Source organism: Salvelinus fontinalis, chromosome 18 (genome assembly GCF_029448725.1).
Source record: "Salvelinus fontinalis isolate EN_2023a chromosome 18, ASM2944872v1, whole genome shotgun sequence".
Taxonomy (NCBI): Eukaryota; Metazoa; Chordata; class Actinopteri; order Salmoniformes; family Salmonidae; genus Salvelinus; species Salvelinus fontinalis.
Genome location: NC_074682.1, coordinates 22,356,859 through 22,384,743, shown reverse-complemented (window position 1 = coordinate 22,384,743; position 27,885 = coordinate 22,356,859). Strand labels below are relative to the sequence as shown.

The window sequence follows — 27,885 nt, the reverse complement described above, 5'->3', positions numbered from 1 at the left end:
GAAGGAGCAGGGAACCCTTATGCACTATTCATCCACTCTACAAGAAGCTGATGGCAAATTAAACCCTGTGGCTGGGTCTCGTTTGAAACTGATTACAAGAAGAAGAGGAGGAAGAACCTGTTAAATCTTTTTTATTTTCCTTTATAAATGGGCAGTAGGCTTCACCTGGAACAGAATCTAGACATCACTGTCATTTAAGAACTAGATATCACTAAAAGATACCAACAACTCTGCACAAACCAAATCATCAACATGTAGCTAAGCAACACTGGCTTCTAGTTCTGGCTCAGAAAAGGGGCTGTAAGGTTAATAAGCCTTTCTCTCGTTTCCAGGGTGGGACATCCGTTTTTGGGAAAATCTAGGAAATACTAAACTCAGCAAAAAAAGAAATAGCCCTTTTTCAGGACCCTGTCTTTCAAAGATAATTCGTAAAAATCCAAATAACTTCACAGATCTTCATTGTAAAGGCCATTGTAAAGGGTTTCTCATGCTTGTTCAATTAACCATAAAAAATTATGAACATGTACCTGTGGAACGGTCGTTAAGACACTAACAGGTAGGCAATTAAGGTCACAGTTATGAAAACTTAGGACACTAAAGAGGCCTTTCTACTGACTCTGAAAAATACAAAAAAAAAGATGCCCAGTGTCCCTGCTCATCTGTGTAAACGTGCCTTGCATGCTGCAAGGCGGCATGAGGACTGCAGATGTGGCCAGGGCAATAAATTGCAATGTCCGTACTGTGAAACACCTAAGACAGCGCTACAGGGAGACAAGACGGACAGCTGATCGTCCTCGCAGTGGCAGACCACGTGTAACAACAACTGCACAGGATCGGTACATCCAAACATCATACCTGCGGGACAGGTACTTAATGGTAACAACTGTAGGCCTGTAGGCCTGTTGTAAGGCAGGTCCTCAACAGATATCACTGGCAACAACATCACCTATGGGCACAACCCACCATCAGTAACATCTCACAGCAAGAACTGGCAAATCTGGTGTAGTCCATGAGGAGGAGATGCACTGCAGTACTTAATGCAGCTGGTGGCCACACCAGATACTGACTGTTACTTTTGATTATCACCCCCCCTTTGTTCAGGGACACATTATTCCATTTCTGTTAGTCACGTGTCTGTGGAACTTGTTCAGTTTATGTCTCAGTTGTTGAATCTTGCTATGTTCATACAAATATTTACATGTGTTAAGTTTGTTGAAAATAAACGCAGTTGACAGTGAGAGGACGTTTCTTTGTTTGCTATATCCGTTTGGCCGGTTTGACATACTGCCAAATTCTCTAAAATTACATAGGGGGTTTATGGTAGAGAAATGAACATTCAACTCTCTGGCAACAGCTCTGGTGGACATTTCTGCAGTCAGCATGCCAATTGCACGTTCCCTCAAAACTTGAGACATCTGTGACATTGTGTTGTGTGACAAAACTGCACACTTTAAAGTGGCCTTTTATTGTGTAATGATCATGCTGTTTAATCAGGATTATCTTGGCAAAGGAGAAATGCTCACTAACAAGTATGTAAACTAATTTGTGTACACATTTTGAGAGAAATAAGCTTTTTGTGTGTATGGAAGATTTCTGGGATCTTTTATTTCAGCTCATGAAACATGGGACCAACACTTTACATGTTGTGTTTATATTTTTGTTCAGTGTTCGTTACATACATAGTCTTAGCAAGTTCTTTAGCAGCAAGCTAAGCTTTTTTACCTATAATATTTAGCTATCTAGCTAGTTAGCTTTGCAAACGATAGCTTAGCTAGCTAGCTAGCATCAAGTGTAGACGATAGACGAAAAATGGCCATGTAGATGAAAAATGGTCATAAAAACATCTCTAGCTTAGTTTAGAAGAAAGACTGACGTTTATTTTAGATTGAAAAAATGGCATCCAACCTCTAAACCCCAGAGGAGAGCTCCCCCTTCTGGTCTTAAACTCCCTGGCAGGGGGGTCAGATGCTCCCCCCTTCACCACCCTCCCTCCTCTGCATCCCTCCCTCATACACACACACACACAGAGGAGGGACTGAGGTTAGAGCTGGAGCTGGATCTGGAGCTAGAGCTTGGACTATAGCTGATGGAAGCAGAGGGGGATTGTCATCCTACACCTGTAAGCCCCAGTGCATGCAGCGTTTCCTACAGGAAATCACAGCCGTGCACTTCTGCCAATAGTATCTAAATATACTGTTAAGTAATGATTTCCTTTACAGAACCTCCATATTTTCTGTAGTTTTGATCTGCTCTCACTACTAACCTAACACTAATAGGATGCATAAGAGCTTACCTTTATCACGGGTAGGGATGCTTGTTGACAGCACATTAATTAACCAGATTAACCAGCTCAATTAGACATCCTGTTTCTCACCTGTTTCCTCCTCCTGAGATAGCCTGACTGACTCTTCAGTCTTCAGACAGCTGTACACTGGCTTTGACACACGTTCAAGTGTGAGAAAAGCACACCACTCAACCCACACATCTGGCCCTGCATGCCGCCTTTAAACTGAGCACATATGTTTCCCTATGGCCACAGGCGCAATCATGTCTGCCTAACAACTGAGCAAAAGCCCTTTAAATCGTTTGGCACTGATGAAGTCCTAATGCAAAACAGAGTGACAGGTAATGCCTTTCTCTGGGGTGAGATTTCCACCCCACTTCTAAGCTATTAATATTTCACATTTGCATGAGGATGACAGGTAGAGGAAGAAAATACTGTTTCTGAACAGACTTGGGACAGAAGGAGAGAAAGATGGCAGCCAACGTGCTGTTTTGAAGTGCAGATCCTTTTGTTCTGAGAGTGGGCCATTGAGAAGTGCCCTCCAGCTAGCCAAAATGAGTGGGACACCAGAAAGGTTGTATTCACTCCTTTTGTCGGATGAAGGATTAGATGTTGTGATTCTCGTGATTCTCTAAAACTAACCACAATTGGGCAATGAAAACATCCAAACCCATATCTTCATCTTTCTTCTCTCCTTGAGTGGCATTCACTTTCTGAAATGCAGCACCTGAGATTCAAATGGAAACTTGAGTCAGAGTGCCAGTTACAGGGCACGTAGTACTTTCCCAACTAACAATTATTCCAATTAAGTTCCAACCTTGATTTATCCCATTTTCTGAGAACCTTCCTTGTGAAAACATTCCAAGAACTCCAATGGGACGTTCCATGAAAGTTGAATTACTTGTAAATTAATGAACACAATTCCTTTGTCATTGTCAGAACATTTATGGACATCAGGGTTAACTAAAAGTGTTCAATAATGTTATCATCCAGCCAAATGACAATCTGATCAAAAGCTCCAAGACATTTTTTTCAATTGAGTTTCTGAAATGTTTTAGCTGCGAGACTAGACTTCTTGAAATCATTTTGAGGTTTGTAAGACCAGTAATGTGTCATATGTTGCTTAATAAATCAGGCATAGTCTAATATAATTATTGATGCTGATGGAGATTCTAGTTGTACAGCTGTCTACTGCATGTCCAACATACACATTATTTGAAAAAAATCCTTAAGAGTTTGCAGCCAAAAGGCTTTGGCATCAATCAGACAAATACATTAGGAGCATGATCCATTAACTGTGTTGAACTTGGAAATATACATTGTATTGTGTAAACTGTAGTCATAGACGAAGCTGAATAACTTCTTATGGCTGAGGGCAGTATTGAGTAGCTTGGATGAATAAGGTGCCCAGAGGTGCCCAGAGTAAACTGCCTGCTACTCAGTCCCAGTTGCTAATATATGCATATTATTAGTATATTTGGATAGAAAACACTCTGAAGTTTCTAAAACTGTTTGAATGATGTCTGTGAGTATAACATAACTTATATGGCAGGCAAAAACCTGAGAAAAATGCAACCAGGAAGTGGGAAATCTGAGGTTGGTCGTTTTTCAACTCATTCCCTATTGAAGATACAGTGAGATATGGGTCATGTTGCACTTCCTAAGGCTTCCACTAGATGTCAACAGTCTATAGAACCTTGTTTGATGCTTCTACTGTGAAGTATGGCCGAATGAGAGGGGAATGAGTCAGAGGTCTGGCAGAATGCTTTGAGCTCGTGACGCTCGTTCACGTAAGAGCAAGCTCTGTTCCATTTGCTTTTCTGAAGACAAAGGAATTCTCCGGTTGGAACATTATTGAAGATTTATGTTAAAAACATCCTAAAGATTGATTCTATACATCGTTTGACATGTTTCTACGGACTGTAACGGAACTTTTTGACATTTCGTCTGCTCCTAGTGAACGCGCTTTGTGACTTTGGATTTCTTTACAAAACGCGCTAACAAAAGTAGCTATTTGGACATAAATGATGAACATTATCGAACAAAACAAACATTTATTGTGGAACTGGGATTCCTGGGAGTGCATTCTGATGAAGATCATCAAAGGTAAGTGAATATTTATCATGTTATTTCTGACTTCTGCTGACTGCACAATATGGCGGATATCTTCTTGGCTGGTTTGGGCACTGAGCGCCGTACTCACATTATTGCATGGTTTGCTTTTTCCGTAAAGCATTTTTGAAATCTGACACAGCGGTTGCATTAAGGAGAAGTGGATCTAAAATTCCATGTATAACACTTGTATCTTTGATCAAAGTTTATTATGAGTATTTCTGGAAATTGATGTGGCTCTCTGCAAAATCACCGGATGTTTTTTGAACTACTGAACATAACGCGCCAATGTATACTGAGATTTTTTTATATAAATATGAACTTTACCGAACAAAACATACATGTATTATGTAACATGAAGTCCTATGAGTGTCATCTGATGAAGATCATCAAAGGTTAGTGATTAATTTTATCTCTATTTCTGCTTTTTGTGACTCCTGTCTTTGGCTGGAAAAATGGCTGTGTTTTTCTGTGACTTGGCGGTGACCTAACATAATCGTTTGTGGTGCTTTCGCTGTAAAGACTTTTTGAAATTAACAAGATTACCTTTAAAATTGTATTTTAATTATGAGATTTCTGTTGTTTGAATTTGGTACCCTGCACTTTCACTGGCTGTTGTCATATCGATCACGTTAGCGGGATCTCAGCCATAAGAAGATAACAGAAACCACTAGACCACTTCATACAAGGTACATTTTAACCTTGACAGTGTTGTATCAATACTGTATATACCAAGTTGCCACAGTACTGTTCATGGGATGTCACCTCACATAACTGACATGTCTAATCTAATCCATAGGAGGCTGTCTTACTAAATAGGCTAAATGTCATACATGGCTGTGTAGACAACACGTTTAAATTAGCTTTTCAAAAGAGGCTTTGAATATCTATGTCAAATGTCTCATGTCCCCGATCACTGAGAGTACTAACCTTAAGCCATCTCGAATCCTCAATCTGATACTCTCAATCGAGCAGCAGAATCATTATTGTCAAGTCTATTCAGTAACGTCAACATTCAGAAGTCTGTGGAATGCTAAGTCGGCAACTAAGGGGGCTGCTGAATCTTAGCCATATTACCAGTCTATATGTTGGTGATGTCCTTCAATATTTCATTTGCTATTTAACTATGCAACAGTGGTTCCTCAGCTCAGACTCACACTAAGCTGCAATGACACGCAATTACACTGCACGGATAAAGCAACATATAATACCCTGCAACAATGCTTAGATCATTTATATAACTGCATTTACATATCTACCAAAATAAAAAAAAATGTGTTGCCAGAGAGAGAGAGAGAGAGTATGTACTTATTTAAGGTCATTACAGAATGGTCTTTGAAATTGGCAGTCTATCGCACAAATTGACAGATTCAGGGCCTGTTTGTCATTGCTTTTAAAAGCTTTCTGTAAAGACATATCCATCAACATTCCACTTCAACAGTATGTTTGGTAGACTGAGGCAGAAATCATACTTGGATCTGAAATAAACAAAACATACAACCAGGCATCATTGCAAAGTCTCAACTTATGTAGATGGTATACATATTTGGTGAAAAATATATATTTTAATTGAGTCACTCACTATTCAGTGTGTGGTGAGTGTGGTGACTAACCGACAAGTGTGAACGTTAGGTGACAAAATATGAGTTAAAAAATCAGCTTTAATCCGGCCTTGTGTTCACACCTAGTCTAATCCTCCTCCAGGCCTCTTGACTTCCATGCTAACACCATAATGCCCAAAAAGCATTGTAGACAGGTGTTGAGTTAGTCATAAGGAGAGTGTGTGAGTGTAAGAGCATATGTGTATATTTGTGAGTATGAACATAGGCGTGTTGAGTTTGTGCAAATGCCAGAAGCTTGTCTGTCCACAGGAAAACCACCATAAGATTTAGAATGTCTATTTCTAAAAAGTAGGACAGCTTACCATAAACACCAAGACCAAAAGGAAATACTTTTGCATAATCTATTGGTTTGTTGGTTTATGTTGTGGGCAGCAACGCTAAATCACATGACACTACAGTATTCAACCATGCTTTCCCATACTCTTTGAGGCTAAGCATCATTCTGTAATAAAGTGAAGTAACATTCTGCGGTAACACTCTATGGAAAACAGTTGAATATGTCCAGGGAGTTGTGCTGCTGCCAGAGTAAGGGTTTAAGCCTGGTACTCTCTGAGTGTCCACTCATTCCTCTTACTTGACAGCAGGGTTGTGTTCAGCCAGGGGTGGGAGGAGGGAGGGGGAGGAGGAGCTATAATGCTACCTATATGTCATCACTCAACGCGGTGGCAGGTACGGAGTGGGTTTAGCCAACCACTCTGACATGCACCCTGTCAAAACTGTGCAGGGACAGGGACGCAGGTCTAACCCCAAACATGTTTTTTCAATCACTCCAAGAGGCAGGCTTCTAACAGCAAGTCCATCAATTGACTTATACAGTCACAACACTTGCATGCAATGCATGCCACACAACACCAATGGCTTGTGAAAAAATGTACTGTTTGGGAAGAGGCAAGGTTAAACTATTTAAAGTAAGATATAAATATGCAGGACTCTTGGTAATGAAGCTCTGTTGAGACATGAGAGAATAATCTAATCATTATAGTAAAGAAATATAGTTTTAAAAAGCATATTTGTAAAGAGATGTTAGCTCCACCTATGTATGCTATGAAATTGATACACATATTGATTCACTGAGGGGATTTCAAGAGAAAATATAAAATACACTGTCAGTTTTAATCAGACGTATGTGAGTGTTCCGTTAAAATAGCACAATGATGTGTCTCTAGGTTACAAACAAGTTGTTTCCTGTTTGTATGATATCCTTTTTTTGTAAAAGCTTTCTGCAAGAGTTGTTACCTCGTCATTCAGTCCACAACTCAACACGTAAGAGCCATGGCTATTGTAAACTTAAAAATGACTGATGGATGGTGGGTATAAGGGGTGCTCCACTGATATAAATGTCAGCTTGCATTATTTGCAGATAAAGTTGTTTGGTCCACATGAATAATAACATTCTACAAATTTAACCATATCATATGACTTATTCATTTAATTTAACACTCTTGGCAGGATCGCTGCATTGATTTCACAGCCACAGCAGGCCTCCTGAGATTCTCTATGGATTTCCCAGCTGCCCTTCCAAATGATCCACCGTGAATACTATCTGAAATGTTGAGCCTGAGGAAGGTATTGAAAATAGTCATCACTCCTCAAATCCCTATATTGTGCTCCTGTTTCAGTGAGCTGTGTTACCTTATGGCTACAATGATCCCTAGACATAGACATGGTTTCATCGAGCCCAGTGGACACGTATTGCTCTGTCTTTGGCTTCTCTCAAAACGTGGTGTGAGTTTCAAGGGTAGTGTTTCCTACAGGGTAGAAATTAGGGTAAAATAACAATGAATAAAGGGTTGGAACAAGAGCAAGACATGAATTTATGGCCTCAGTGGGAGTCTTTACAACTGCACGTCTGACAGATCCTGCTGCCTATCGGCCTCATCCTGAACCTGCTTGCTGAGAGTTGATTATGCAAATGCAAATGTGCTTACTCTGTTGAATGGAGTGTTTATCATACAAGCTATTAAAAGGGAAATTGTAATGACCCCTCATTGATGTTATCCTTATAATGTTGCTATGGGTTAAATATTTGCTAAGCTTGTGCTATTGATTAGGCCTCTAAGCCTTTGCAGATTGACGAGGGAGCTCCATATGGGGTTGTCTGGAGCAGTCTGAGAATTCTAAAAGGAGGTGATTACCTCAACCCACTATAATGACTTCCATTTCTGATTGTGTTAAAAAATATTTGAGAATTCTTGGTAATTGCAGATCAAACTCAGCAATTCCTATCAATATGAATAGCTTTGCGGTAATAAATACAGGCAGAAAGAATAACAGTAATATTGAGAGAGAGAAAGAGAGAGAGACTCTCTTTAAGCTTCGATATGAATGACATGGAAGAAAAGTTCAAATCTGGAAAACTCTCTGAAGCCATCTTAAATCCTCCAAGCAAAACTGCCGTAAGTCCATCACACCCTACCTGCCACCCCTAGGTAATGGTAAAACTCCTGTGTGCATACCAGGGCTAAGTCTGTGCAGAAAATTAGCCCCTCTGGCCTGGGGCAGTCCTGGGTAATTGGAATACAGCCGATTAACTGCTAAGAAGAAGTGCAGTTACCACTCTGTCCATTTTAGCACTTTATTTCTCTCCTCCTGGCTGCTCTCGTCTCTTACTATTCCAGGTTACCAAAATGGCCCCTGCTTCTTTAACTGTCTACAGTACAACACGCCTCTGTGGCCACATCTAACACTGTGTAACTTCAGCCAAAAGTTAGGTTGATACCCCTGATGTTACAGTACCTTTCACCAATCTGACTGTCTGAACTGTAGCTACTCTAGAGCCCTTTGAGCATTTGAGAGGTTTTACAATTGACTTATGCTGTATCTGAATTAATCTGGGAACAACAAAACATTAGCTCCTGCTCTCTGAATGCAGTCAAGTCACAGCCACGGGCCAAATCAGTTCATTATCTTCGTTAATTTCCTTTGCACTAGGCTAATGCAATTAGATACCAACAAAAATCTCCCGTATCACACTAAAAAAAGGTTTTATAATAATGTTCTCTCTTTTTTTGCCTTTTAAATGTACTGTCCTCAGATTAGCTATCTATAATATCAGGTATTTGATTCCTAAAAAACAACAATTATTGCATGACCATAGGGGGTAGTTATCATGTGTGGTACATACGTAAATATTGAGCATTAGGTAGAGTCGTTGAGTCTTCACAATAGAACTACATGTACAGTAGGAACTAGAGTGCTGATACCATGAGAAGGCAACAAGCCACAGTTCATCTGCTCTACTGTACCATTACACATTGGTGCTCAACCTCCCTGTACAATAACTAAAGACAAGCATCATCTGTTACTGGACACCAGGTCCTTCCCAGCTCACACTAATCAGATAAAACTCAGTCAGCTCACTGGTAATCATGTCAGGGTGCTCTGTCTGTACCAGAGAGTGAGACTGATAGGTCTGGTCTGTCAGGACAGGAGTAGTGGAGGACCTTTGTCTGTGTGTCTGCATATTGGCGCGGAGCAGAGCAGAACCGAGCAGCTCACCGTGGCTAGCCAGCCAGTGAGGGCGAGGGCAGGGGGGAGACCCAGTGTTACAGTGTGTTTCCCTCGGAAGAGGAAAACGATGAGCCATGCTGGGCCCATTACTACCGACGGGGGCTGAAATCGGTCATATCTGCTGCAGCTTACATAAAGTCTAGCGAGCCCAGTCCCCACTGAGGGAGGCGTCACACTGCTGATATGGCGACCGCTGGAGAGACAGCGGGGACAGAGAGAGAGGGGCGAGAGTTGGGGGGGGGGGGGGGGGGGGGGGGGAGAGAACGAATAAAAAAAAAACTGAGATATAGAAAAATAGAAAGAGACAGAGAGAAAAACAAAAGGCAGATGTCACGTGGGTCCAGAGAGGATGTGCAGCGCAGCAGAGGCAACGGTTCAGGTGGAAAAGGCTTCCCTTTGTGATGCAGATGACAACGCAATCAGTCTTTCTTTGTCTCCGCCGATGGGCTCTGCTCCCGGGGACATTGAGAGCTAGACACTAATCCGCTGGGTTTGTGTTCTGTGGGCCCGTTCAGCGAGGCAGTGGCACAGTACCTGGGGTGTGTATGGAGGGCAGCTCGGAGACCAGGTCTGACCTCTCTCAGGGTATGCTTCTCCTCACTTGGCTTGACACCAGCTGCATTTACCCTCTGAGCTCAATTCAAATGAAGGTATAGAAGCTGTGAGATGTATGCTTTAAATATGCATAACAATGCAGGCAACAAGGAGGGAGCTCATCATCTTGAGTTTTTAGTGTAGGATGTGACATGCTGGAGGTTTGTGATTTGTAAATCAAGAAGTTGTGATTGAAACATTTAAACTATATATTAACATTATCCTAAATCTAGGTTCCTGAACAATTGGTATAACAATGTTATACCTGTAAAGGTACACATTAGGTTGCTTTTGTAGTTTCTATTGAATTTATACAGTTCAAAATAACAAGATATAGCCCACAGGGATGAGGTACTGGCCAGAAACTGTGTTCCCATTGAATAAACTCCTTACCTCTGTGTAGCAACTCTAACATCATTAGCTGAACTAATTATCAACCACATTCTGTTTGACATTCAGTGTTGAGAGGTATGAAGCTTGGAAGATAATATAATTATATTAAACATGATAATTATATCTATCTGTCTCAGAATTATGCAATCAATCTGACTAATCTTCAATATACATTGCCCTCCACTATGTTTTGGTCTTTATTTAACTAGGCAAGTCAGTTAGGAAAAAAATCTTATTTACAATGACAGCCTACCCCGGCCAAACCCTAACGATGGTGGGCCAATTGTGCACCGCCCTATGGGTCTCCCAATCACGGCCGGTTGTGATACAGCCTGGAATCAACCAAGGGTCTGTAGTGACGCCTCTAGCACTGAGATGCAGTGCCTTAGACCGCTGCGCCACTCGGGAGCCCCCAAAATAATATTGGCACCTTTGGTAAATATGAGAAAAAAGGTCTGTGAATTTTTTTTATTTGCTGTTTATCCTCTTCTTTCATTCAAATTATTCACAAATATCGAACCTTTAACTGAAGTAAAATTATTGAAAAAAATACATATGAAATAAATATTTTTCTGCAAAACATGTGTGTCACAATTATTACTTCCTGTTCCACTGGGGTATAAATATGAGGTGACACACAGGCCAAGTTCTCAAGGTCATCCATCACTATGGGAAAGACCCGAGAAAACCGTAATAATGTGCGACCGAAGGTTGTTGAGCTGGACAAATCAGGAAATGGCTAAAAGAAAATAACGGTTGAAAATGCCCATTTCCAATATCAGGGCAATACTTAAGAAGTTTAAAGCAACTGGAGATGTTAACAATCGGCCTGGAAGAGGACGTTTGTCTATATTGACCCCACGCACAGTGAGGAGGATGGTTAGAGTGGCCAAAAAAATCCTCAAGGATCACAACTGGAGATGTTAATTGGATATTTGGGTCAGAAAGTATCCAAAACTTCCATCAGACGCCACCTACATAACCACAAGTTGTTTGGGAGGGTTGCCATATACAAGCCTTTGCTGCCATCAAACAACAGACTCAAGCGCCTCCAGTTTTCCAAACGTTACTGGAACTTTCAATGGGACCGGGTTCTATGGTCAGATGAAACCAAAATAGAGCTTTTTGGAAACAAACACCAGAGGTGGGTTTGGTGTATACAGAAAGATAGCCATGCAGAAAAGTACCTCATCCCCACTGTGAAGTATGGTGGTGGATCTTTGATGTTGTGGGGCTGTTTTTCTTGCAAAGGCCCTGGACAACTTGTTAAGATACATGGTATCATGGACTCCATCAAGTACCAGCAGATATTAAATTAAAACCTGACTGCCTCTGCTAGGAAGCTTAAACGGGGCGGTGGTTGGATCTCCCAACAGGACAATGAGCACACCTCAAAATCAACACAAAAATGGTTCACTGAGGACAGAATCAAGGTTTTACCATGGCCATCCCAATCCCCTGACCTAAACCCCATAGAAAGCATGTGGGATGAGCAGAAGAGGGGAGTCCACAAGCGTGGACCTCGGAATCTGAAGGAGCTGGAGAGATTCTGTATGGAGGAACGGTCTCAGATCCCTTGCCATGTGTTCTCCAACCTCTTTACGCATTATAGGAGAAGACTCAGAGCTGATAGCTGTTATCTTGGCAAAGGAAAAAATATTTGTTTTATGATCAGAATGTATTTTTTCTTTCAATTATTTTACTTTAATTAAAGGTTAGATTTTTGTGAATATTTTGAATGAAAGACCAAGAGGATAAACAATAAAGAAAAACATTTCACAGCCTGTTTTGCTCATATTTACCAAGGGTGTGTCACGCTCTGACCTTAGAGAGCCTTTTATGTCTCTATTTGGTTTGGTCAGGGTGTGATTTGGGGTGGGCATTTTATGTTTTGGTTTTCTATGATTTTGTATTTCTATGTTTTGGCCGGGTATGGTTCTCAATCAGGGACAGCTGTCTATCGTTGTCTCTGATTGGGAACCATACTTAGGTATCCCTTTTCCCTCCTTTCAGTGTGGGAAGTTAACTTTGTTTGTGGCACTTAGCCTTAAGCTTCACGGTTGTTTTGTATTGTTTTTGTCGGTGTCATCCTAATAAAAAGGAATATGTACGCTCACCACGCTGCGCTTTGGTCTACTTCATTCGACGGCCGTGACAGGGTGCCAATATTAGTGCAGGGCACTGCAAGCCCTAACAGTGCCATACAATGTTAGGTTGAATAAAGGGGCATTAGTCATAGTGTCTAGATTGTCTCACTTTTAGACAAAACACATTTTCTGACCACAGGCTAAAAAAATTATAGCCCTAGGGTAGAACAACACACCTATACTTTAACCACTGCTAGAAAAACAAAACCCAAGACCAATAATTCAAATGATCCTCAGTAAAGAATACAATTTAATGTAAAGCATAGGTGCTCAATTGTCCACATTCCACAGTACCTCTAGTGTTGACAAACCTGTTGGTGTTGAAATTCTACACTTAGACCTATTCAATTGTATTTTTCCAACTGAGCTTATGTTGTGCACAGTTGACCATCCTGAGGCAAGCCATAAAAAAGCATTTTGGGAATAGTAAAATGAAATCAAATTGTATTAGTCACATGCACCGAATACAACAGGTACAGTGAAATGCTTACTTACGAGCCCCTAACCAACAAAGCCGTTTCACAAAAATACGGATAAGAATAAGAGATAAAAGTAACAAGTAATTAAATAGCAGCAGTAAAATAACAATAGCAAGACTATATACAGGGGGGTATCGATACAGAGTCAATGTGCGGGGGCACCGGTCAGTTGAGGTAGTATGTACATGTAGGTAGAGTTGTTAAAGTGACTATGCATAGATGGCAACAGAGAGTAGTAGTGGTGTAAAGAGGGGGCAAGGGGGGCACTGCAAATAGTCTGGGTAGCCATTTTACTAGATGTTCAGGAGTCTTATGGCTTGGGGCTAGAAGCTGTTTAGAAGCCTCTTGGACCTAGAGTTGGCGCTATGGTACTGCTTGCCGTGTGGTAGCAGAGAGAACAGTCTATGACTAGCGTGGCTGGAGTCTTTGACAATTTTTAGGGCCTTCCTCTGACACCACCTGATATAGAGGTCCTGGATGGCAGGAAGCTTGGCCCCAGTGATGTACCCCAGTAAGGAACTTGAAGCTTTCAACCTGCTCCACTGCAATCCCGTCGATGAGAATGGGGGCGTGCTCGGTCCTCTTTTTCCTGTAGTCCACAATCATCTCTTTTGTCTTGATCACGTTGAGGGAGAGGTTGAAAATAAATGTTTCCATCTAAACAAGGTTTCATGTAAACTTAAGAAATATCAAAGTATGACTATAAATCAAGCTGTTGCTTGGAATAATTTTTATCTTGCAAATACTGAAATTAATGAAGAGTGTTGAAAATTGTTTTTTTAATGGTATGTTACCTAAGGGGGCAAGCTCTTTCTGACTGGCTCTTGATGAACAAATGGTGTAGTGAACATGGATGGAGAATGAGGCACTGATACATGCGCGTAACAAAAGACGGCAGTTCAAAATTTTGCCACAATGATGTCATCCCATGCAGAGAGAACACGTTTTTATGAAACTGGCATCCCCTCTCGCCATCGGCCAACATCTCTGAGCCCCTCGGATACCCCGGCATTAAACTCATCCTCAAGGTAGCCTATGGATGTCCCCGAAATGTGACACGCAACCTCAAGTGAAACAACTGGTACCAGCACTAATTGAAATTTAGCATGCAAAGTGACAATGCCTGGGCCCTGGGCAGCATGGATTAGGTCTTGAATAGAGGCAGATTCTGTTAAACGTTTACTGTGGTGGTTGGTGTACAGACGAGCTCCATGCATCTGCTCATTGAGTAGACTGAGAAAACACAGGATTGTGCATGGTTGCTCATTTGACCTTGATTTTATCCCATTTTAGAGCCCTCCTCTCATAGCCTTTTGTTACTATTTCAAAAACCATAACGCCTCCATGTTAGGCTAACACTTCTAGTCCCCACACAAGTACAAATTAAATGGGACTTTTGAATTTACATTTGAAAGCAGGTTTATACGAATTTGGCAGATTCAAAATGCAAATGTTCATAACTCTCTTCAAACAACACACAACAAAAAATACATGTTAGGATAAAACAGAACAACAAAGAATGAAATAGTGAAAGCACTGTTTTCTCTCAGGTTTCCACTGTAGCCTATTGGAGGAGGCAATCGCATTACGCAGACAAACCTCCGGGGCTGCTTACTATCTCTAAGGGCATTTTCAAATAAGAAATTTGTGAGAATTCTACAGAATACATTTTGTTTTCACAAGACCTGAAAATAACCGTTTCAATGGTACGATTAGCAAGACACACCTTCTACATAACGTTAACAAGCTAGCTTGTTTACAACGGGCAAAATAGTACAATACCTGGTACTCAGGATTTGTTTCAGCCAGGGTTAATTTGCATTTCACACATGCTTTATTGTGAGGATCAGGGTACCAAACGTTCCAGGATCCTGATCATAAGGGGATATCTAAAAGCGCCCTAAGATATCGCTCTGACATTTTCACTAGATACTAACAAAAAACAACTCCCTTCCTTAGATATGTAATCTGGATCCCAAGTTCTTTTACAGTGTCTCATCCATGGTGTCATCTCTACAACTGTCAGTTATCTAAACCCACAAATTATTGATGCACGAGTTAGAGAGGTGGTGGAATATACTGTTGACGGTTTGTGCAATTTTTAATGTTGAGCGACGATTGAATTTGAATAAAAATCATGATTTCACACTGAATTAAATGGCTTCACTTTGTTACAATTATCATAACTCCACAAAAAAGCTAGTCAATAAACCATGTTTATTCAAACTTTGGTTACTTTATTTTACAGTCCATTATTTACCCAGTATTTACCCAGTCCAGAGATAGGAGAAGGGTAATAAGATACACAATCAGATATAGAGAGCCAAAGGTCTGGTACAGCCAAAAGCTTTGTGGTTAACTGATTCAATCAATGACTGACTAGATTTTATAATACTATGCCTGACCTTAAATAGCATGAAGAGTGAATGGGCTTACACATACTTTCATGATAACACTTTATGACAGCTCTGGTAAGATTTGCGAGATAAATGTTGTTTTGTTGTTGTTGTTGTTGTTGATGATGATGTGCTCCATAGATACACCTGGTATGAGGTAAGTAATGCACCTGCAGCTGATGCAAAGGTAAACAGAATGAGAAGATAAATAGACAAGCCTGCCTGGCTCTGCTGGAATAACAGGAGTTATCTTACTGAGCACCTCGATTCCATTTATTACAGCTTGCCTGCAAAAACGTACCATAGGCCTACCGAGAAGATTTCATATCAACAGGGGCTTGCATTAAATCCACAATCCACAGTATTTTAGCTCAACAGCATCCCTGTCTTATGGTTTAAAAGATAACTAGCTACATCACTCTCCAAATGTAACCACTCTAAAATCCATATACGAAGCTATGGGTTGTTAGAGCTGTTGTAATGAGTACGATGGGAGACAGAGTGCTGGTTTCAATTGCAGGGCGCAGCAGGTGTTTATTTAGTAAAGGACCACAGGAGGAGGCAGGTAGCTGGGTCCAGGGGCATGCAGAAGGTCATACACAGGGAATCCAAAAAGGTAACAGTACAGGCAGGGAAAAAGGCTAATAACGTAGTCCGGGAGATCAGGCAAGAGGTTGATGACAGGAAATCTGATAGGCAAAGGTACAGGCAGGGAATAGGCAAAAAAAACATTGTTAGTGAAGATGTCCAAAACTATGATACACAGGAGGACTAACACGGGAAAAAACAGAGCTCCGAATAAAAATATGTTTTAAAACAAACAATACCTCACAATGATGGGGTGCAAAGAACTGAACTAAATAGTGTGTGTAAATGACATACAGGTGTGTGAACAGGTGATCAGAATTCAGGTGATTGGGATCTGGAGAGTGAGCTGTGTTCATGGGATCTATGTGTTTGAGAGTGTGAGCTGGAAAGTGTGCTGGAACGTGAGCTGCGTTCAGAGGATCCATGTGTTTGAGAGTGTGAGTTGGAAGCAGACGTTACAGCTGTAGATGAAAGAATATCACCTGTCAGTAATAGAAAGTTCACCTGCTTTGTCCAAGAAACGCTAAACAAAAGATAAAACATGAAACAATCTATGTTGTCCAAATATATTAAAAGATACGTAGGGCTAAATAATTAGCCTAACATAAACATAAAAGTATAGCTATTTGTATTCTCTTCAATTGCTAGGCTATACAATTACGGTAGATATACATACTTATTAGCTAGCTTTTAAAATGATACATCAAAACACCCAAAAATATCTGTTATTTTTTAAATCACGATGCAATGACCAACATTAGGCTTGATCTCAGAGATGTGCCGGAATGACTATGGGTGTACTTGGACGTTTATTTTTATAAAACCCGACAGAAGAACCTTCGCCAAAGCAACCATGTTCTGACATCATGACATCAGAGCCGTCAATACGATTTACTTCAACTTTCCTCTCTGTCACGTGTTGTTTTTTTAAAAGGCTGCAGTGACCTCTTTTTCAACTCTCGATTTTTCATACGTGGCCTACTCCTGCAACTTCATTGGATGATCGGCTAGGGTGATACAAAGAGTAAGATGGGGGGCCTGTTATGGGTTGGGGATGAGACCAACCAGTCACGAACTGAAATACAATAAACATAACAATAGTGTTGCCGGCAAATATTGCTTGAGAAATATGGGTTCGGAAATCAATACTTTTATCGTCAGTGACGTTGAATAGTAATGAATGATTATTCAATTACGTAAACAGAAATGTGAAAAAGAGTAACTATTAGCCTAATTGTCTCTCCAGAAAGAAAACAGCATTTTTTTCCATGCAACCTTTGTCTGAACGTGCAAATATTTGTATTACATTGTAAATGACCAAGAAATAAATGTATTCTGAAAGAGAATAGCCAAATAAATGGCTTCATTAATGACATAGATCGGTTGCGACACAAACAAAATAAAAAACTCTTAATAAAATAGGCCTACTAAATGACATCATAGTATGTGTATTAGCCCGCCACATTGCACAATACAAAACAAAGGCCTGTTTTTTATTGCTGTTTCTAAATATATGTTGCAGTCTCATACATCATCTAGCCACGTTTGCATTCCAGAAAGAGAAAACAGCATGCCACTCTATTCAACGCAATTGGTTAAAATACATTGGTCTGTTATTATTTGTCATGAAGCAGCTTCTATCCTACTGTCTGTGGTTCCACCTCACTCATGACCCTAGAGCCCAAAGACTGCTAACAGAGAAGAACTCCATTCTATCACTAACCTTATCAAGGCGAATACCCATGAGCTTTTCCTATTCAAGCTTTTTTCTTCATTTCAGGTGAAAATGTAAATGAACAACTATGATGAACTAACTCAAACCGGAACATGTATAGGAAGAGTCTGGCCTTAGATAATTTACCTCCAGTAAAATGTAGAAAACAATCCTCACTGAATTAAGATTTGTTTATATAGTAAACAAAATAATAATAATGACATTGAAATAATTATAATAATATCAATACTATGAATTCATGATAACAATATAGTTGTTATAACAATATAACATATAATTGAAAATATAGCAGCTCAAGACAGGTTTATATATATATACACATAAAAATATATATATATATACTGTATATATATATATACTGTATATATACTGTATATATATATATATATATATATATATATATATATATATATATATATATATACTGTATATATACTGTATATATATATATTTGCTAGGTCACAAAGCCATTGTTAATAATATTGAAATGATTTTATAAATTGCGTATGAGTCTGGTTCCTAGACCCTGGGTCTTGCAAACAGTGTTTCTCTTATAGGTAAAATTATTATTTTGAATAAGGACAGAAAAAATATTTCCAGATGCTAAGCATCATCAACTGCTAATTACAGTGAATGTTAAAAAATATACATATAGGTTGGTATTTTATGACAAGCAAAAGCATCTACTCTACTATTTTCATTGAAAGAATGTAATCAGACAACTAAACAATTGTAGTTGTAAAAAATATAGCATTTTACAATTATTATGTATAAATGTTCAGTGTGAAAATTCTTACGCTCAGACAGAGGCCTAAACACTACCATATAGTGGGCGGCAGGTATCCTAGCGGTTAGCTGCGTTGGGCCAGTAACCGAAAAGGACGCTGTGGTTTGAATCTCTGAGCCGACTAGGTGAAAACTCTGTCGATGTGCCCTTGAGCAAGGCACTAAACCCTAACTGATCTTGTAAGTTGCTCTGGATAAGAGCTTCTGCTAAATCACTAAAATGTAAATATTTAGTTATTTTGCCAGTGGAACACAACATTGGATATGTGTATGGACCTACCTACTCTACAACTATAAATGTCAACTGGAAAGTACAAATTCCCAGGCTTATTTAGGCCTGCCTATGTAACAATTTAGGCAACATCCTTTTCCAATATACCAGTTAAATTATATGCTGTTTGAAATATACCAAAGTTTTATTTAGCAACTCTAAAGGACTATCAAGGTATGTGGAGCACACTTCTCTTCAAAAACTACTATAGGCTACATGAAGATAGCATCAGCTTCTTATTCACTTGGTAGGCTAAGTACAGTAGGTTTTACAGCAGGGATCATCAACTTAGATTCAGCCCCATGTCGATTTTTTCTTTAGGGTCAAGGCCAGAACATAATTACAAAAAAATGGACAGAAAATTGACCGCAAGAAGCCCAAACTGATATAATATTTGACTAAAACATAATAATTTCAACCCTTGTGCCTCTCAAATATGCGTGGAAATACTTGGGAGCAGATTTTCCAAATTAAAATCACTTGGAGCCGATTTGTGGGTGTTTTTAAACTCTTTTAAGTCTAACAATAAAAGTGTAAATTCATAATATATATAAATACCTATATTTAGCTCAGAAAACTTTGGGTGCCAAATAAAACCACCCGCTGGCCGCCAGTTGGGGAACCCTGGTTTACAGTATGTATATATTTATGTTTACAGGGAACGTATTTACATTGTGGTTGGTATCCTACCGGTATGTAAGAGGTAGGCTCTACTCATTCTAACCCGCCAACACTCATCCCTTCAAAAGCAAACACAAGACTCGTGTTCTGTGACAAATCATCACACAAAAATAGCACATTAACTGAAGTGTAGATAATCAACCTACCGCCCTATTTTCAATGAACGAGGGATAGTGCTTGGTGGTTAAACATTGGTAAGCTACTGTAGCGCTCTGCTCTCGTGAAGTCTGTTCCATTGTGCCACTGAACACGCTGCTCATCATCATTCACAAGAGAAACCTGTGTGCTCCGGCCAGTGCACAGCACAATTAGATGCTTCCATTTCCAACAAAATTATTAAGCTATACCACAGATGCCTCATTAATCAAATACAGAACTGTCCATACTAGACACAATCATCTTCAGGAAATGTATCGCCTACTGACTGTTGTTGGTTGTTCATGCTGCTATTTTACAAATTGCAGACAAGAGGAAAATCCATGCTGCATTATAAAGTAGTCTAACGCGTTTACTTTAGTGTTGAGGATTGAACTGTTTGAAATTATATAAACCTAGAGATGTATTGACTTGGCATGTATACAATGACATACAGTAGCCTAATAAACATATGGTATGTCCTTCATAACAAACAATAACCTACGTTCGGTTACCTGAGAGGATGAGGGCATGTTCGGTGCAACCTTCATTATAGCTATTGTTAATTATTTCAGTTCAAAAATCAAAGAAGCGCCTTGCCACAATGTTATCCCCGGAACGTTCTGTGACAGAGGTGTGATTTTTGTCGTTACAACCAGTCAACCACTCAACGTGCTGTGATCAGAAACTCTACAACCCGGTCGGCAAGACGTTTTTTAATGGAATTCAAACATGCTCTTACCTTCTACAGCTATAACGGTGGGTATTATCCATAAAATCCATAGAATATCCATTATTGGTTTCTTTGGACGAAAGTGTTAAAAGCCCAGACATTCAAATAAAATAAGTCCTGAAAGCCATTGACAGCGAATGCTGGCGGAGATGAGCGGACCTTCACCTTCAAGAGAGTAAACCAGACGCCATAGAAAATAACTCAAATCTGAAACAAGTTTGGGCGTAACCAAAAACAGCAGACAAAGGGGTGCCGTGTATATTTCAGCATTATCCACGCTAGGAAAATTGCTCCACATCTCAAATTTAGGACATGTGCATATTACATATATATATGATCCAAACCCTAAAATATATGATAAATAGCCTAGGACTTTTGTTTATGCTTGTAGTTGTTGATCATGTCACGCTCTCCCCCTGCCAAAAGAAGTTCCACTACCCATACTGTCAATCATAAAGATAGAATCGCATAACAGCCTCATCTATGTCTGATAATCATGAATTTTAGAATCACGTGGAAGGGTGATAGCCGAGCAATAACTTTTCTACCTACGACATTTATGTCGATTTTGTTGTTAGTAATGTATTGTATATTAATATCTTGACACTCTTGGCAGGTGACAAGGAGCATGGATCAGATAATTCAACAAAGAGTAAGTGATGTTACAGTCATTTTTAATGGTCCGGTAAATACCAATCATTGAGTCATGTTTTATAATTGTTTTGTTTAGGAGAACGTCTTCTTTATAGGAAATCCCACTATAAAAGTTAGCTTAGTCTGTTAGTATTATTTACTCAATAATTATGCCTTGAGTATAATTAAGATAAGGGGTAGAAGGGCTGAGTGATATCTTTCAAAGTAATTATAATAATAGGATGCGTGTTCAATTCATGAGCCATCTATTAAAAAAATAGACGGCTCATAGATAGATACACGCTTTTAAAAAAGCGTTCCCGAAAGGTTTCTTTGGCTGTCCTCATAAATCAAATCAAATTGTATTTGTCACATGCGCTGAATACAACAGGTGTGGACATTACAGTGCAATGCTTACGTACAAGCCCTTAACCAACAATACAGTTTTAAGAAAAATTATTGTAGAGAAAGTATTTACTAAAATGAACTGAAGTTAAAAAAAATAAAAAAAATAAAAAAATACAAATAGAAAAGAGGGAAATATAAAAATAACAAATAATTAAAGAGCAACAATAAAATAACCAATGTGAGGCTATATAGAGTGGGTACCGGTACAGAGTCAATGTGCGGGGGTATAGGTTAGTCGAGGTAATTGAGGTAATGTGTACATGTACTGTAGGTAGAGGTAAAGTGACTATGCGTAGATAATAAATAGTCTGGGTAGCCATTTGCAAATAGTCTGGGCAACCATTTGATTAGCTGTTCAGGAGTCTTATGGCTTGGGGATAGAAGCTGTTTAGAAGCCTTTTGGACCTAGACTTGGCGCTCTGGTACAGAGAGAACAGTTTGTGACTAGGGTGGCTGCAGTCAATGGCAATTTTTACGGCCTTCCTCTGACACCGCTTGGTATAGAGGTCCTGGATGGCAGGAAGCTTGGCACCAGTGATGTACTGGGCCGTACACACTACCCTCTGTAGTGCCTTGTGGTTGGTGGCCGAGCAGTTGCCATACCAGGCGGTGATCTACCAGTCAGGATGCTCTCGATGGTGCAGCTGTATAACTTTTTTAGAATCTGAGGACACATGCCCAAGTTTTTCCCTGAGACTCCTGAGAGGGAATAGGCATTGCGATGCCCTCTTCACGACTGTCTTCGTTTACCTCCTATGTGGACAGCCAAAGAACCCTTTTTTATTTACGAGTGTACATGTGTTTGAGCCATTTGGACCTATATGGAATGAAAACGTAACCAAAATATAGCAATAGTATCAGTGATAAAAAGGTACATTTAGTATAAATCCTGTTTTTCATCATTTGATTTCTAATGTTTTTCTCAAATCCCCCGCTGTAGATAGTCCACTGCAGTAATAGATAGCATTAATAGCATTCAAATAACTAGATGGAATAGTCCTATGTGCTTTTAAAATGTACTGTATGGGATGCTGCTGTGTTTTTCATGAGTCATTGATAACTAATGATAATTATCCACTATCTCTGAGTGATATAATATAGTTGATATAAATGATGTATCGTATTCATGAATGTAATTAATGTTTAATAGATATTAATGTTTTATAACACAAAATAGTCATGAATAATGTATCATACAAATCTGTTGTGTTCTATGTGGTTAATGTAATTACAGTAGTTGTGTTCTACATATACTGTATACAGTATATTACAGTAACATCATTTTTATCAAACATATTATATCATCCAGAGATAGTGGAAATGTATCATTTTATCCATATGTGTGTGTGTGTATGTATATAGATGTGTGTGTATGAGTGTGCGTGTTGTGTTCTATATGGTTACTGTAATTATTTAGCACTTTTTGGTGACATATACCGAAATCCCCTGAAAGTATTCAGGTATGGATATCAGGTCCTAATTAAGTGACTGACTGGTCCTGAGTTTGTGCACTGTAGATTCAATCATGCAGCTCGTTTTGTTTTAATAGTTCATACAATTATGTGGTGTGGTGGAGTTTGGAGAATAAGCTATCTAGAAGCTATTGTCTACCGAACCTACCAGAATTATGAACATTAACAATGGATATGAAAATGATCAATGGTAATGTATTTTACTCTCAGACACTGTAATACTAATTAAAGGAGCCAACTTACCAGTATATGTTTTGGTCAACTTTTCAGCATCTCAGATGAGTGATAATGGCCATTTTGTTTTCTGGTTTATACATACAGAATAAATGAATGAATGAAATGTATGAATGTATGAATGAAAACATGCATGCAGTACTGTACATGCAATCAATGCATCAAAACATAGTGATTGCAGGAGTTGTATTACACTATAAGCCATTTGAGCTGTACAATCCATATCCATTTCTCCTCATTGCATCAACTTTGTCTTTAGAAATTATGACGTTATTGTCCCACTTGAATCATGTAAAATGGTGTATGAAAACATGCCACAGAATGGTATTGTGTAAATATAAACTACTCCTTTTATAATTCAGCTGTCGATATTCACTGAAAAAGTTTTAGTAGTTAGTATTCTTATGCCGACAACTATTACACTATGAGCAATATAGTATACTGATGAAGGTTACTGAAATTAATATACTTTGTTGAAAGGTCAAGACCCTGAGGATGATGATTAGCTGCATGACCATTTTATACCATTTTTGATTAGGCGCAGTTGTGTCATTCAGAGTTCACAAATCATTAAGACTGCCAACAATGGCAGTGAAACATCAAAATCGTTATAGCGTTACAGTACAGAGTTAACTTTTGACCCTGATTGTACTATGGGCATAATATTGGCTACCATAAGTAATATTAATGGTCTATACAGTTATGGTTGTTATACTCTGACTTAAAATCCAAAGGGTCGTCTGTGAAACATTTGGCAAAAAAGATTGACTGTCAACAACAGAATGACGTAAATACCCCCCCCCCCCCCCAAAAAAAAATCACAGCATTAATCTTCTTCATGCGGAAGAGTATTTAGCTCAAAGTATGAATGCAGCTTGAAAACAAGCCATAATTGATCCCCCCAAGCTGATAAGATCAAACTAAGCTCTGAAATTGGCACATCAAGTTGGTACATGAAAGACTAGTACTGCCATCATTGGCAACAGTGCCAATCATTTTCCAACTCTGCCTTTCTACTATACAAAATATTAAGATTTTGGGGGGGGGAAATATGAATCATTTGAATATAAAAACGCCATGCTGTAACTTCTCTCCATCAAAATACTGTTGCCTAAGCAATTCTAAAATGTCATTGTTGGTTGGTGGAGAAATTACATCTAAATCTATGTCACTCATGTGCAAAGCCACAAACAGAATTTTTGAATTTAAAACAGTATATAACCGATTTCCTGTTTCAGCAGCTGGTAGTGTAATCCACATGACTGTACTGATACTGAGGCATGATGGGTAAAAAAGAAACAGATACGTTTTAAATGTGGAGATGACGTACACTGGGAGAGATGCTATCTTAAAATGGAGCTCAGGACTCTTTTAAGCAGACACACATCCATGGAGCCATGGAGCCAAATCATTCCATAGCATTTTAACTAAATTGTTTGTTTTACAACATTACGTAAATAGATCTAAGGTCCTTTATGATATGTTGGTCATATATACAGTCCCCATGAGCATAACATTGTGGATTGAATTCCATTGAACAGTTTCTGTAGAATTAGAGTGCATTGGCAAATACAACGCGTGGGATTACAGGTTTAGCTCTCTACCATGAATAACCTGCCGATCACAATATTATCTTGCATATTTAGCAGTATTGGATTTTAGGATATTTAATGCCAATCAATCAGAATTAGAAATATGCCTTATTAATGTTATTACAGTGTTACTAGAAGAGCAACTTAATGTAAAATGTAATGTAAATATGTTACTCTGTTAAAAATAACGGTGCTTTGCAGTTCTATACCTTGTTGAGGGCCATACATGAAGCAAGCAATATCAACCTTTTTGGCTCTATATAGCACCATTTATTCTAGCAGTGTAAGATATAGCTATATATTACAATTTGTTTTACAGTTTACCTTCATGGGACAATAAAGCAAATTTTTCCTCAATTTGGTCTTTTCAAATCTTTATGAATGAAAATATCTGTGTTACCCATCCAATTGCAAGGTTTCATTTTCTATGCTTTAAAATGTACAGTGGGGTTCAAAATTATTGACACCCTTGATAAAGATGAGCAAAAATGACTGTATAAAATTAATAATTAAAATGCTGAACTATGCTCCAAAATGTAGAAATTATATTATTTTATGCTAATACAATTCCTCAGAGAAAAATATTTTGTTTAACAAGTCATCTTTATTTTTTCTCAAAAGGCAGGGGTCAGAATTATTGACACCCCTGTTTTCAATACCTTTAAAATCCTCACCTTCCGAGGACAACTGCACTGAGCCTTTTCTAAAATGTTTTATGAGTTGAAGAACACATTGGGAGGGATCTGAGACCATTCCTCCATACAGAAACATTCCAGATCCTTGATATCCTTCGTCTGCGCATATGGACTGCCGTCTTTAATTCAAACCATAGGTTTTCAATGGGTTTCAAGTTCGGAGACTAAAATGGGCATTACATTTTTTTTTTTGATTTTGTGGCCAATTAACAATTTCTTCGTGGATTTTGATGTGTGCTTGGGGTTGTTGTCTTGTTGGAAGATCCACCAAGATTCAGCCTCCAGGCAGAGGCAACCAGGTTTTTGGCAAAAATATATTTGTTCTGAGTAAAGTTCAGGAATTCCCAGGACAAGTGGAAGCTAAAAAGCCCCATATCATCAACAATCCACCACCATATTTTACAGTAGGTATGGGGTTATTTTCTAACACCAAACCCACCACTGTTGTACATGGCCAAAGAGCTCTATTTTCATATATTGTGACCCCAAGCACACATCAAATAACCCCTGCGCACATCAAAATCTACAATTAAATGGTTAATCGGCAACAAAATCAAAATTTTCCAATGCACATGACTTGAAACCCATAGAAAACCAGTGGTTTGAATTGAAGAGGGCCGTCCATAAGGAATATCAAGGATCTTGAAGGATTCTGTATGGAGGAATGGTCTAAGATCCATCCCAATGTGTTCTCCAACTCATAGAACATTTTAGAAAAAGGCTCAGTGACTTTATTCTCGTAAGGTAAGGTATTGAAAACAGGGATGTCAAACCCCAAACCCAGGCATTGTATTTATGTAACAAAAGTACTCAAGGATACTCAGTCAGACCACCTGAGTTGTGATGAAGATTGCTATAATAATGATGGATTACATACAGATTTGGGCTATATATAACATCACTTTGTAATAGCAGAGTTTAAGAAGGAACACTCTTAATAGCTGAAGGAATCAGATCTGTCCTAGCTTACAGTACAATTAAGCTAGCTCTGTTGGACCGTTAAACGGTGAGAGCAATTACTCAGTCTCTGAGTTAATATATGAGGCACTGATTAAGATAATTGCCATAATATGGTACTTTGTGTGTCTTTACATAACTTTATTACTGACATGTTAATTTGCACTGTGGACCTGACACATGTATAAATTTCTGTAATTCTATCTAAAAGTCTATATTAATTCAATTGTTAACTTTGCATTTTTTTTATACATTTGTGGATTTGTATTTTACCATGGCTTTATGTTTTACTATATGAAGGCTGAAGAATGATATTGTGCTTTTCTATTTGAGTACACATTTACACATCCTGAAAACATTAACCTTTCAAAGGGTTATTTAACAACATACACTTTTAGAAAAAAAGGTGCTATCTAGAACCTAAAATGTTTTTTGGGCTGTCCCCATGGGAGAACCCTTTGAAGAACCTTTTTGGTTCCAGATAGAACCCTTTTCACATAGAGTTCTACATGGAACCCAAAGGGTTCTACCTGGAACCAAAAAGGGTTCTCCTATGGGAACAGCTGAATAACCCTTTTGGAACCATTTTTTCTAAGAGTGTACAATTTCTTTGTCTTTTTTACTTGGATTTGATAATAACTGCAATTGAGCATGCTTGAGCTTTAAGACAGGCATTGTAATCTACTAATCTAAGAAGTGCATTTTGTTTCCTTTTTTCTTGGTTTTGTGTACTAAAGCTATGTTGTGAATATTATAATGTTTTGGAAAATGAAACAATGTAAATGTTTAAGTAGATACATGATAATCACAGGTATAAACTCCATATACTGGTTTACATGAATGTTAATTTTAAGCAAATGTACAGTGTCTCTGTCCAACTAATATAGATATGATCACTGGGTGAATATGGAATTAATGTAGGTGAGAGTTGTAGTTTCATTGTAGTCTTTGTAAGTAATATGTTACTTAGGAGTGCAAGGTAAGATCATGTAAATCCATAGAAGACATAAACAGAGAACAGGAATTTATCAGGACTCAATAAAATACTTTCTCTTGCTGCCTGTAATATGACTTACCTTAAGATCATGAACCACTTCTCCTCAGCTGTGTTGCTAAACACAGCATCAGTCTGATTACATCAATAGTGCCATCTAGAGTTTCAAAATAGAACATCTTTGCACTTGAAACTTCAATGGTACTATAAGTCGGGGTAAACATTATTTGTTCTCATTACCATGGATGGGTAATTCATACTATGCGGTCCCTTTTCTGTCCCCAGGAAATATCCAATCAAATCGAAATCCAATCAAATTTTATTTGTCACATATGCCGAATTTAACAGTTGTAGACTTTACAGTGAAATACTTACTTACGACCCCTTTCCCAGCAATGCAGAGGTAAAAAGTAAGAACATTTAAAAAAATGTTT

At 38.7% G+C, this 27,885-nt stretch overlaps 1 protein-coding gene across 9 annotated transcripts in view; it reads right to left on the bottom strand.

Annotated features, from left to right (window-relative positions):
* Positions 1-20,661, bottom strand: part of LOC129815162 (ephrin type-B receptor 2-like) — a 175,724-nt gene extending 155,063 nt beyond the window's left edge. For all 9 annotated transcript variants that reach the window (XM_055868636.1, XM_055868642.1, XM_055868640.1 and 6 more), the window contains exon 1: positions 20,476-20,661. In XM_055868636.1, the coding sequence (XP_055724611.1) occupies positions 20,476-20,527 (52 nt within the window). In that variant the 5' untranslated portion in view covers positions 20,528-20,661. The remainder of the gene's footprint in view (positions 1-20,475) is intronic.
* Between the last annotated feature and the right edge of the window lie 7,224 nt (positions 20,662-27,885).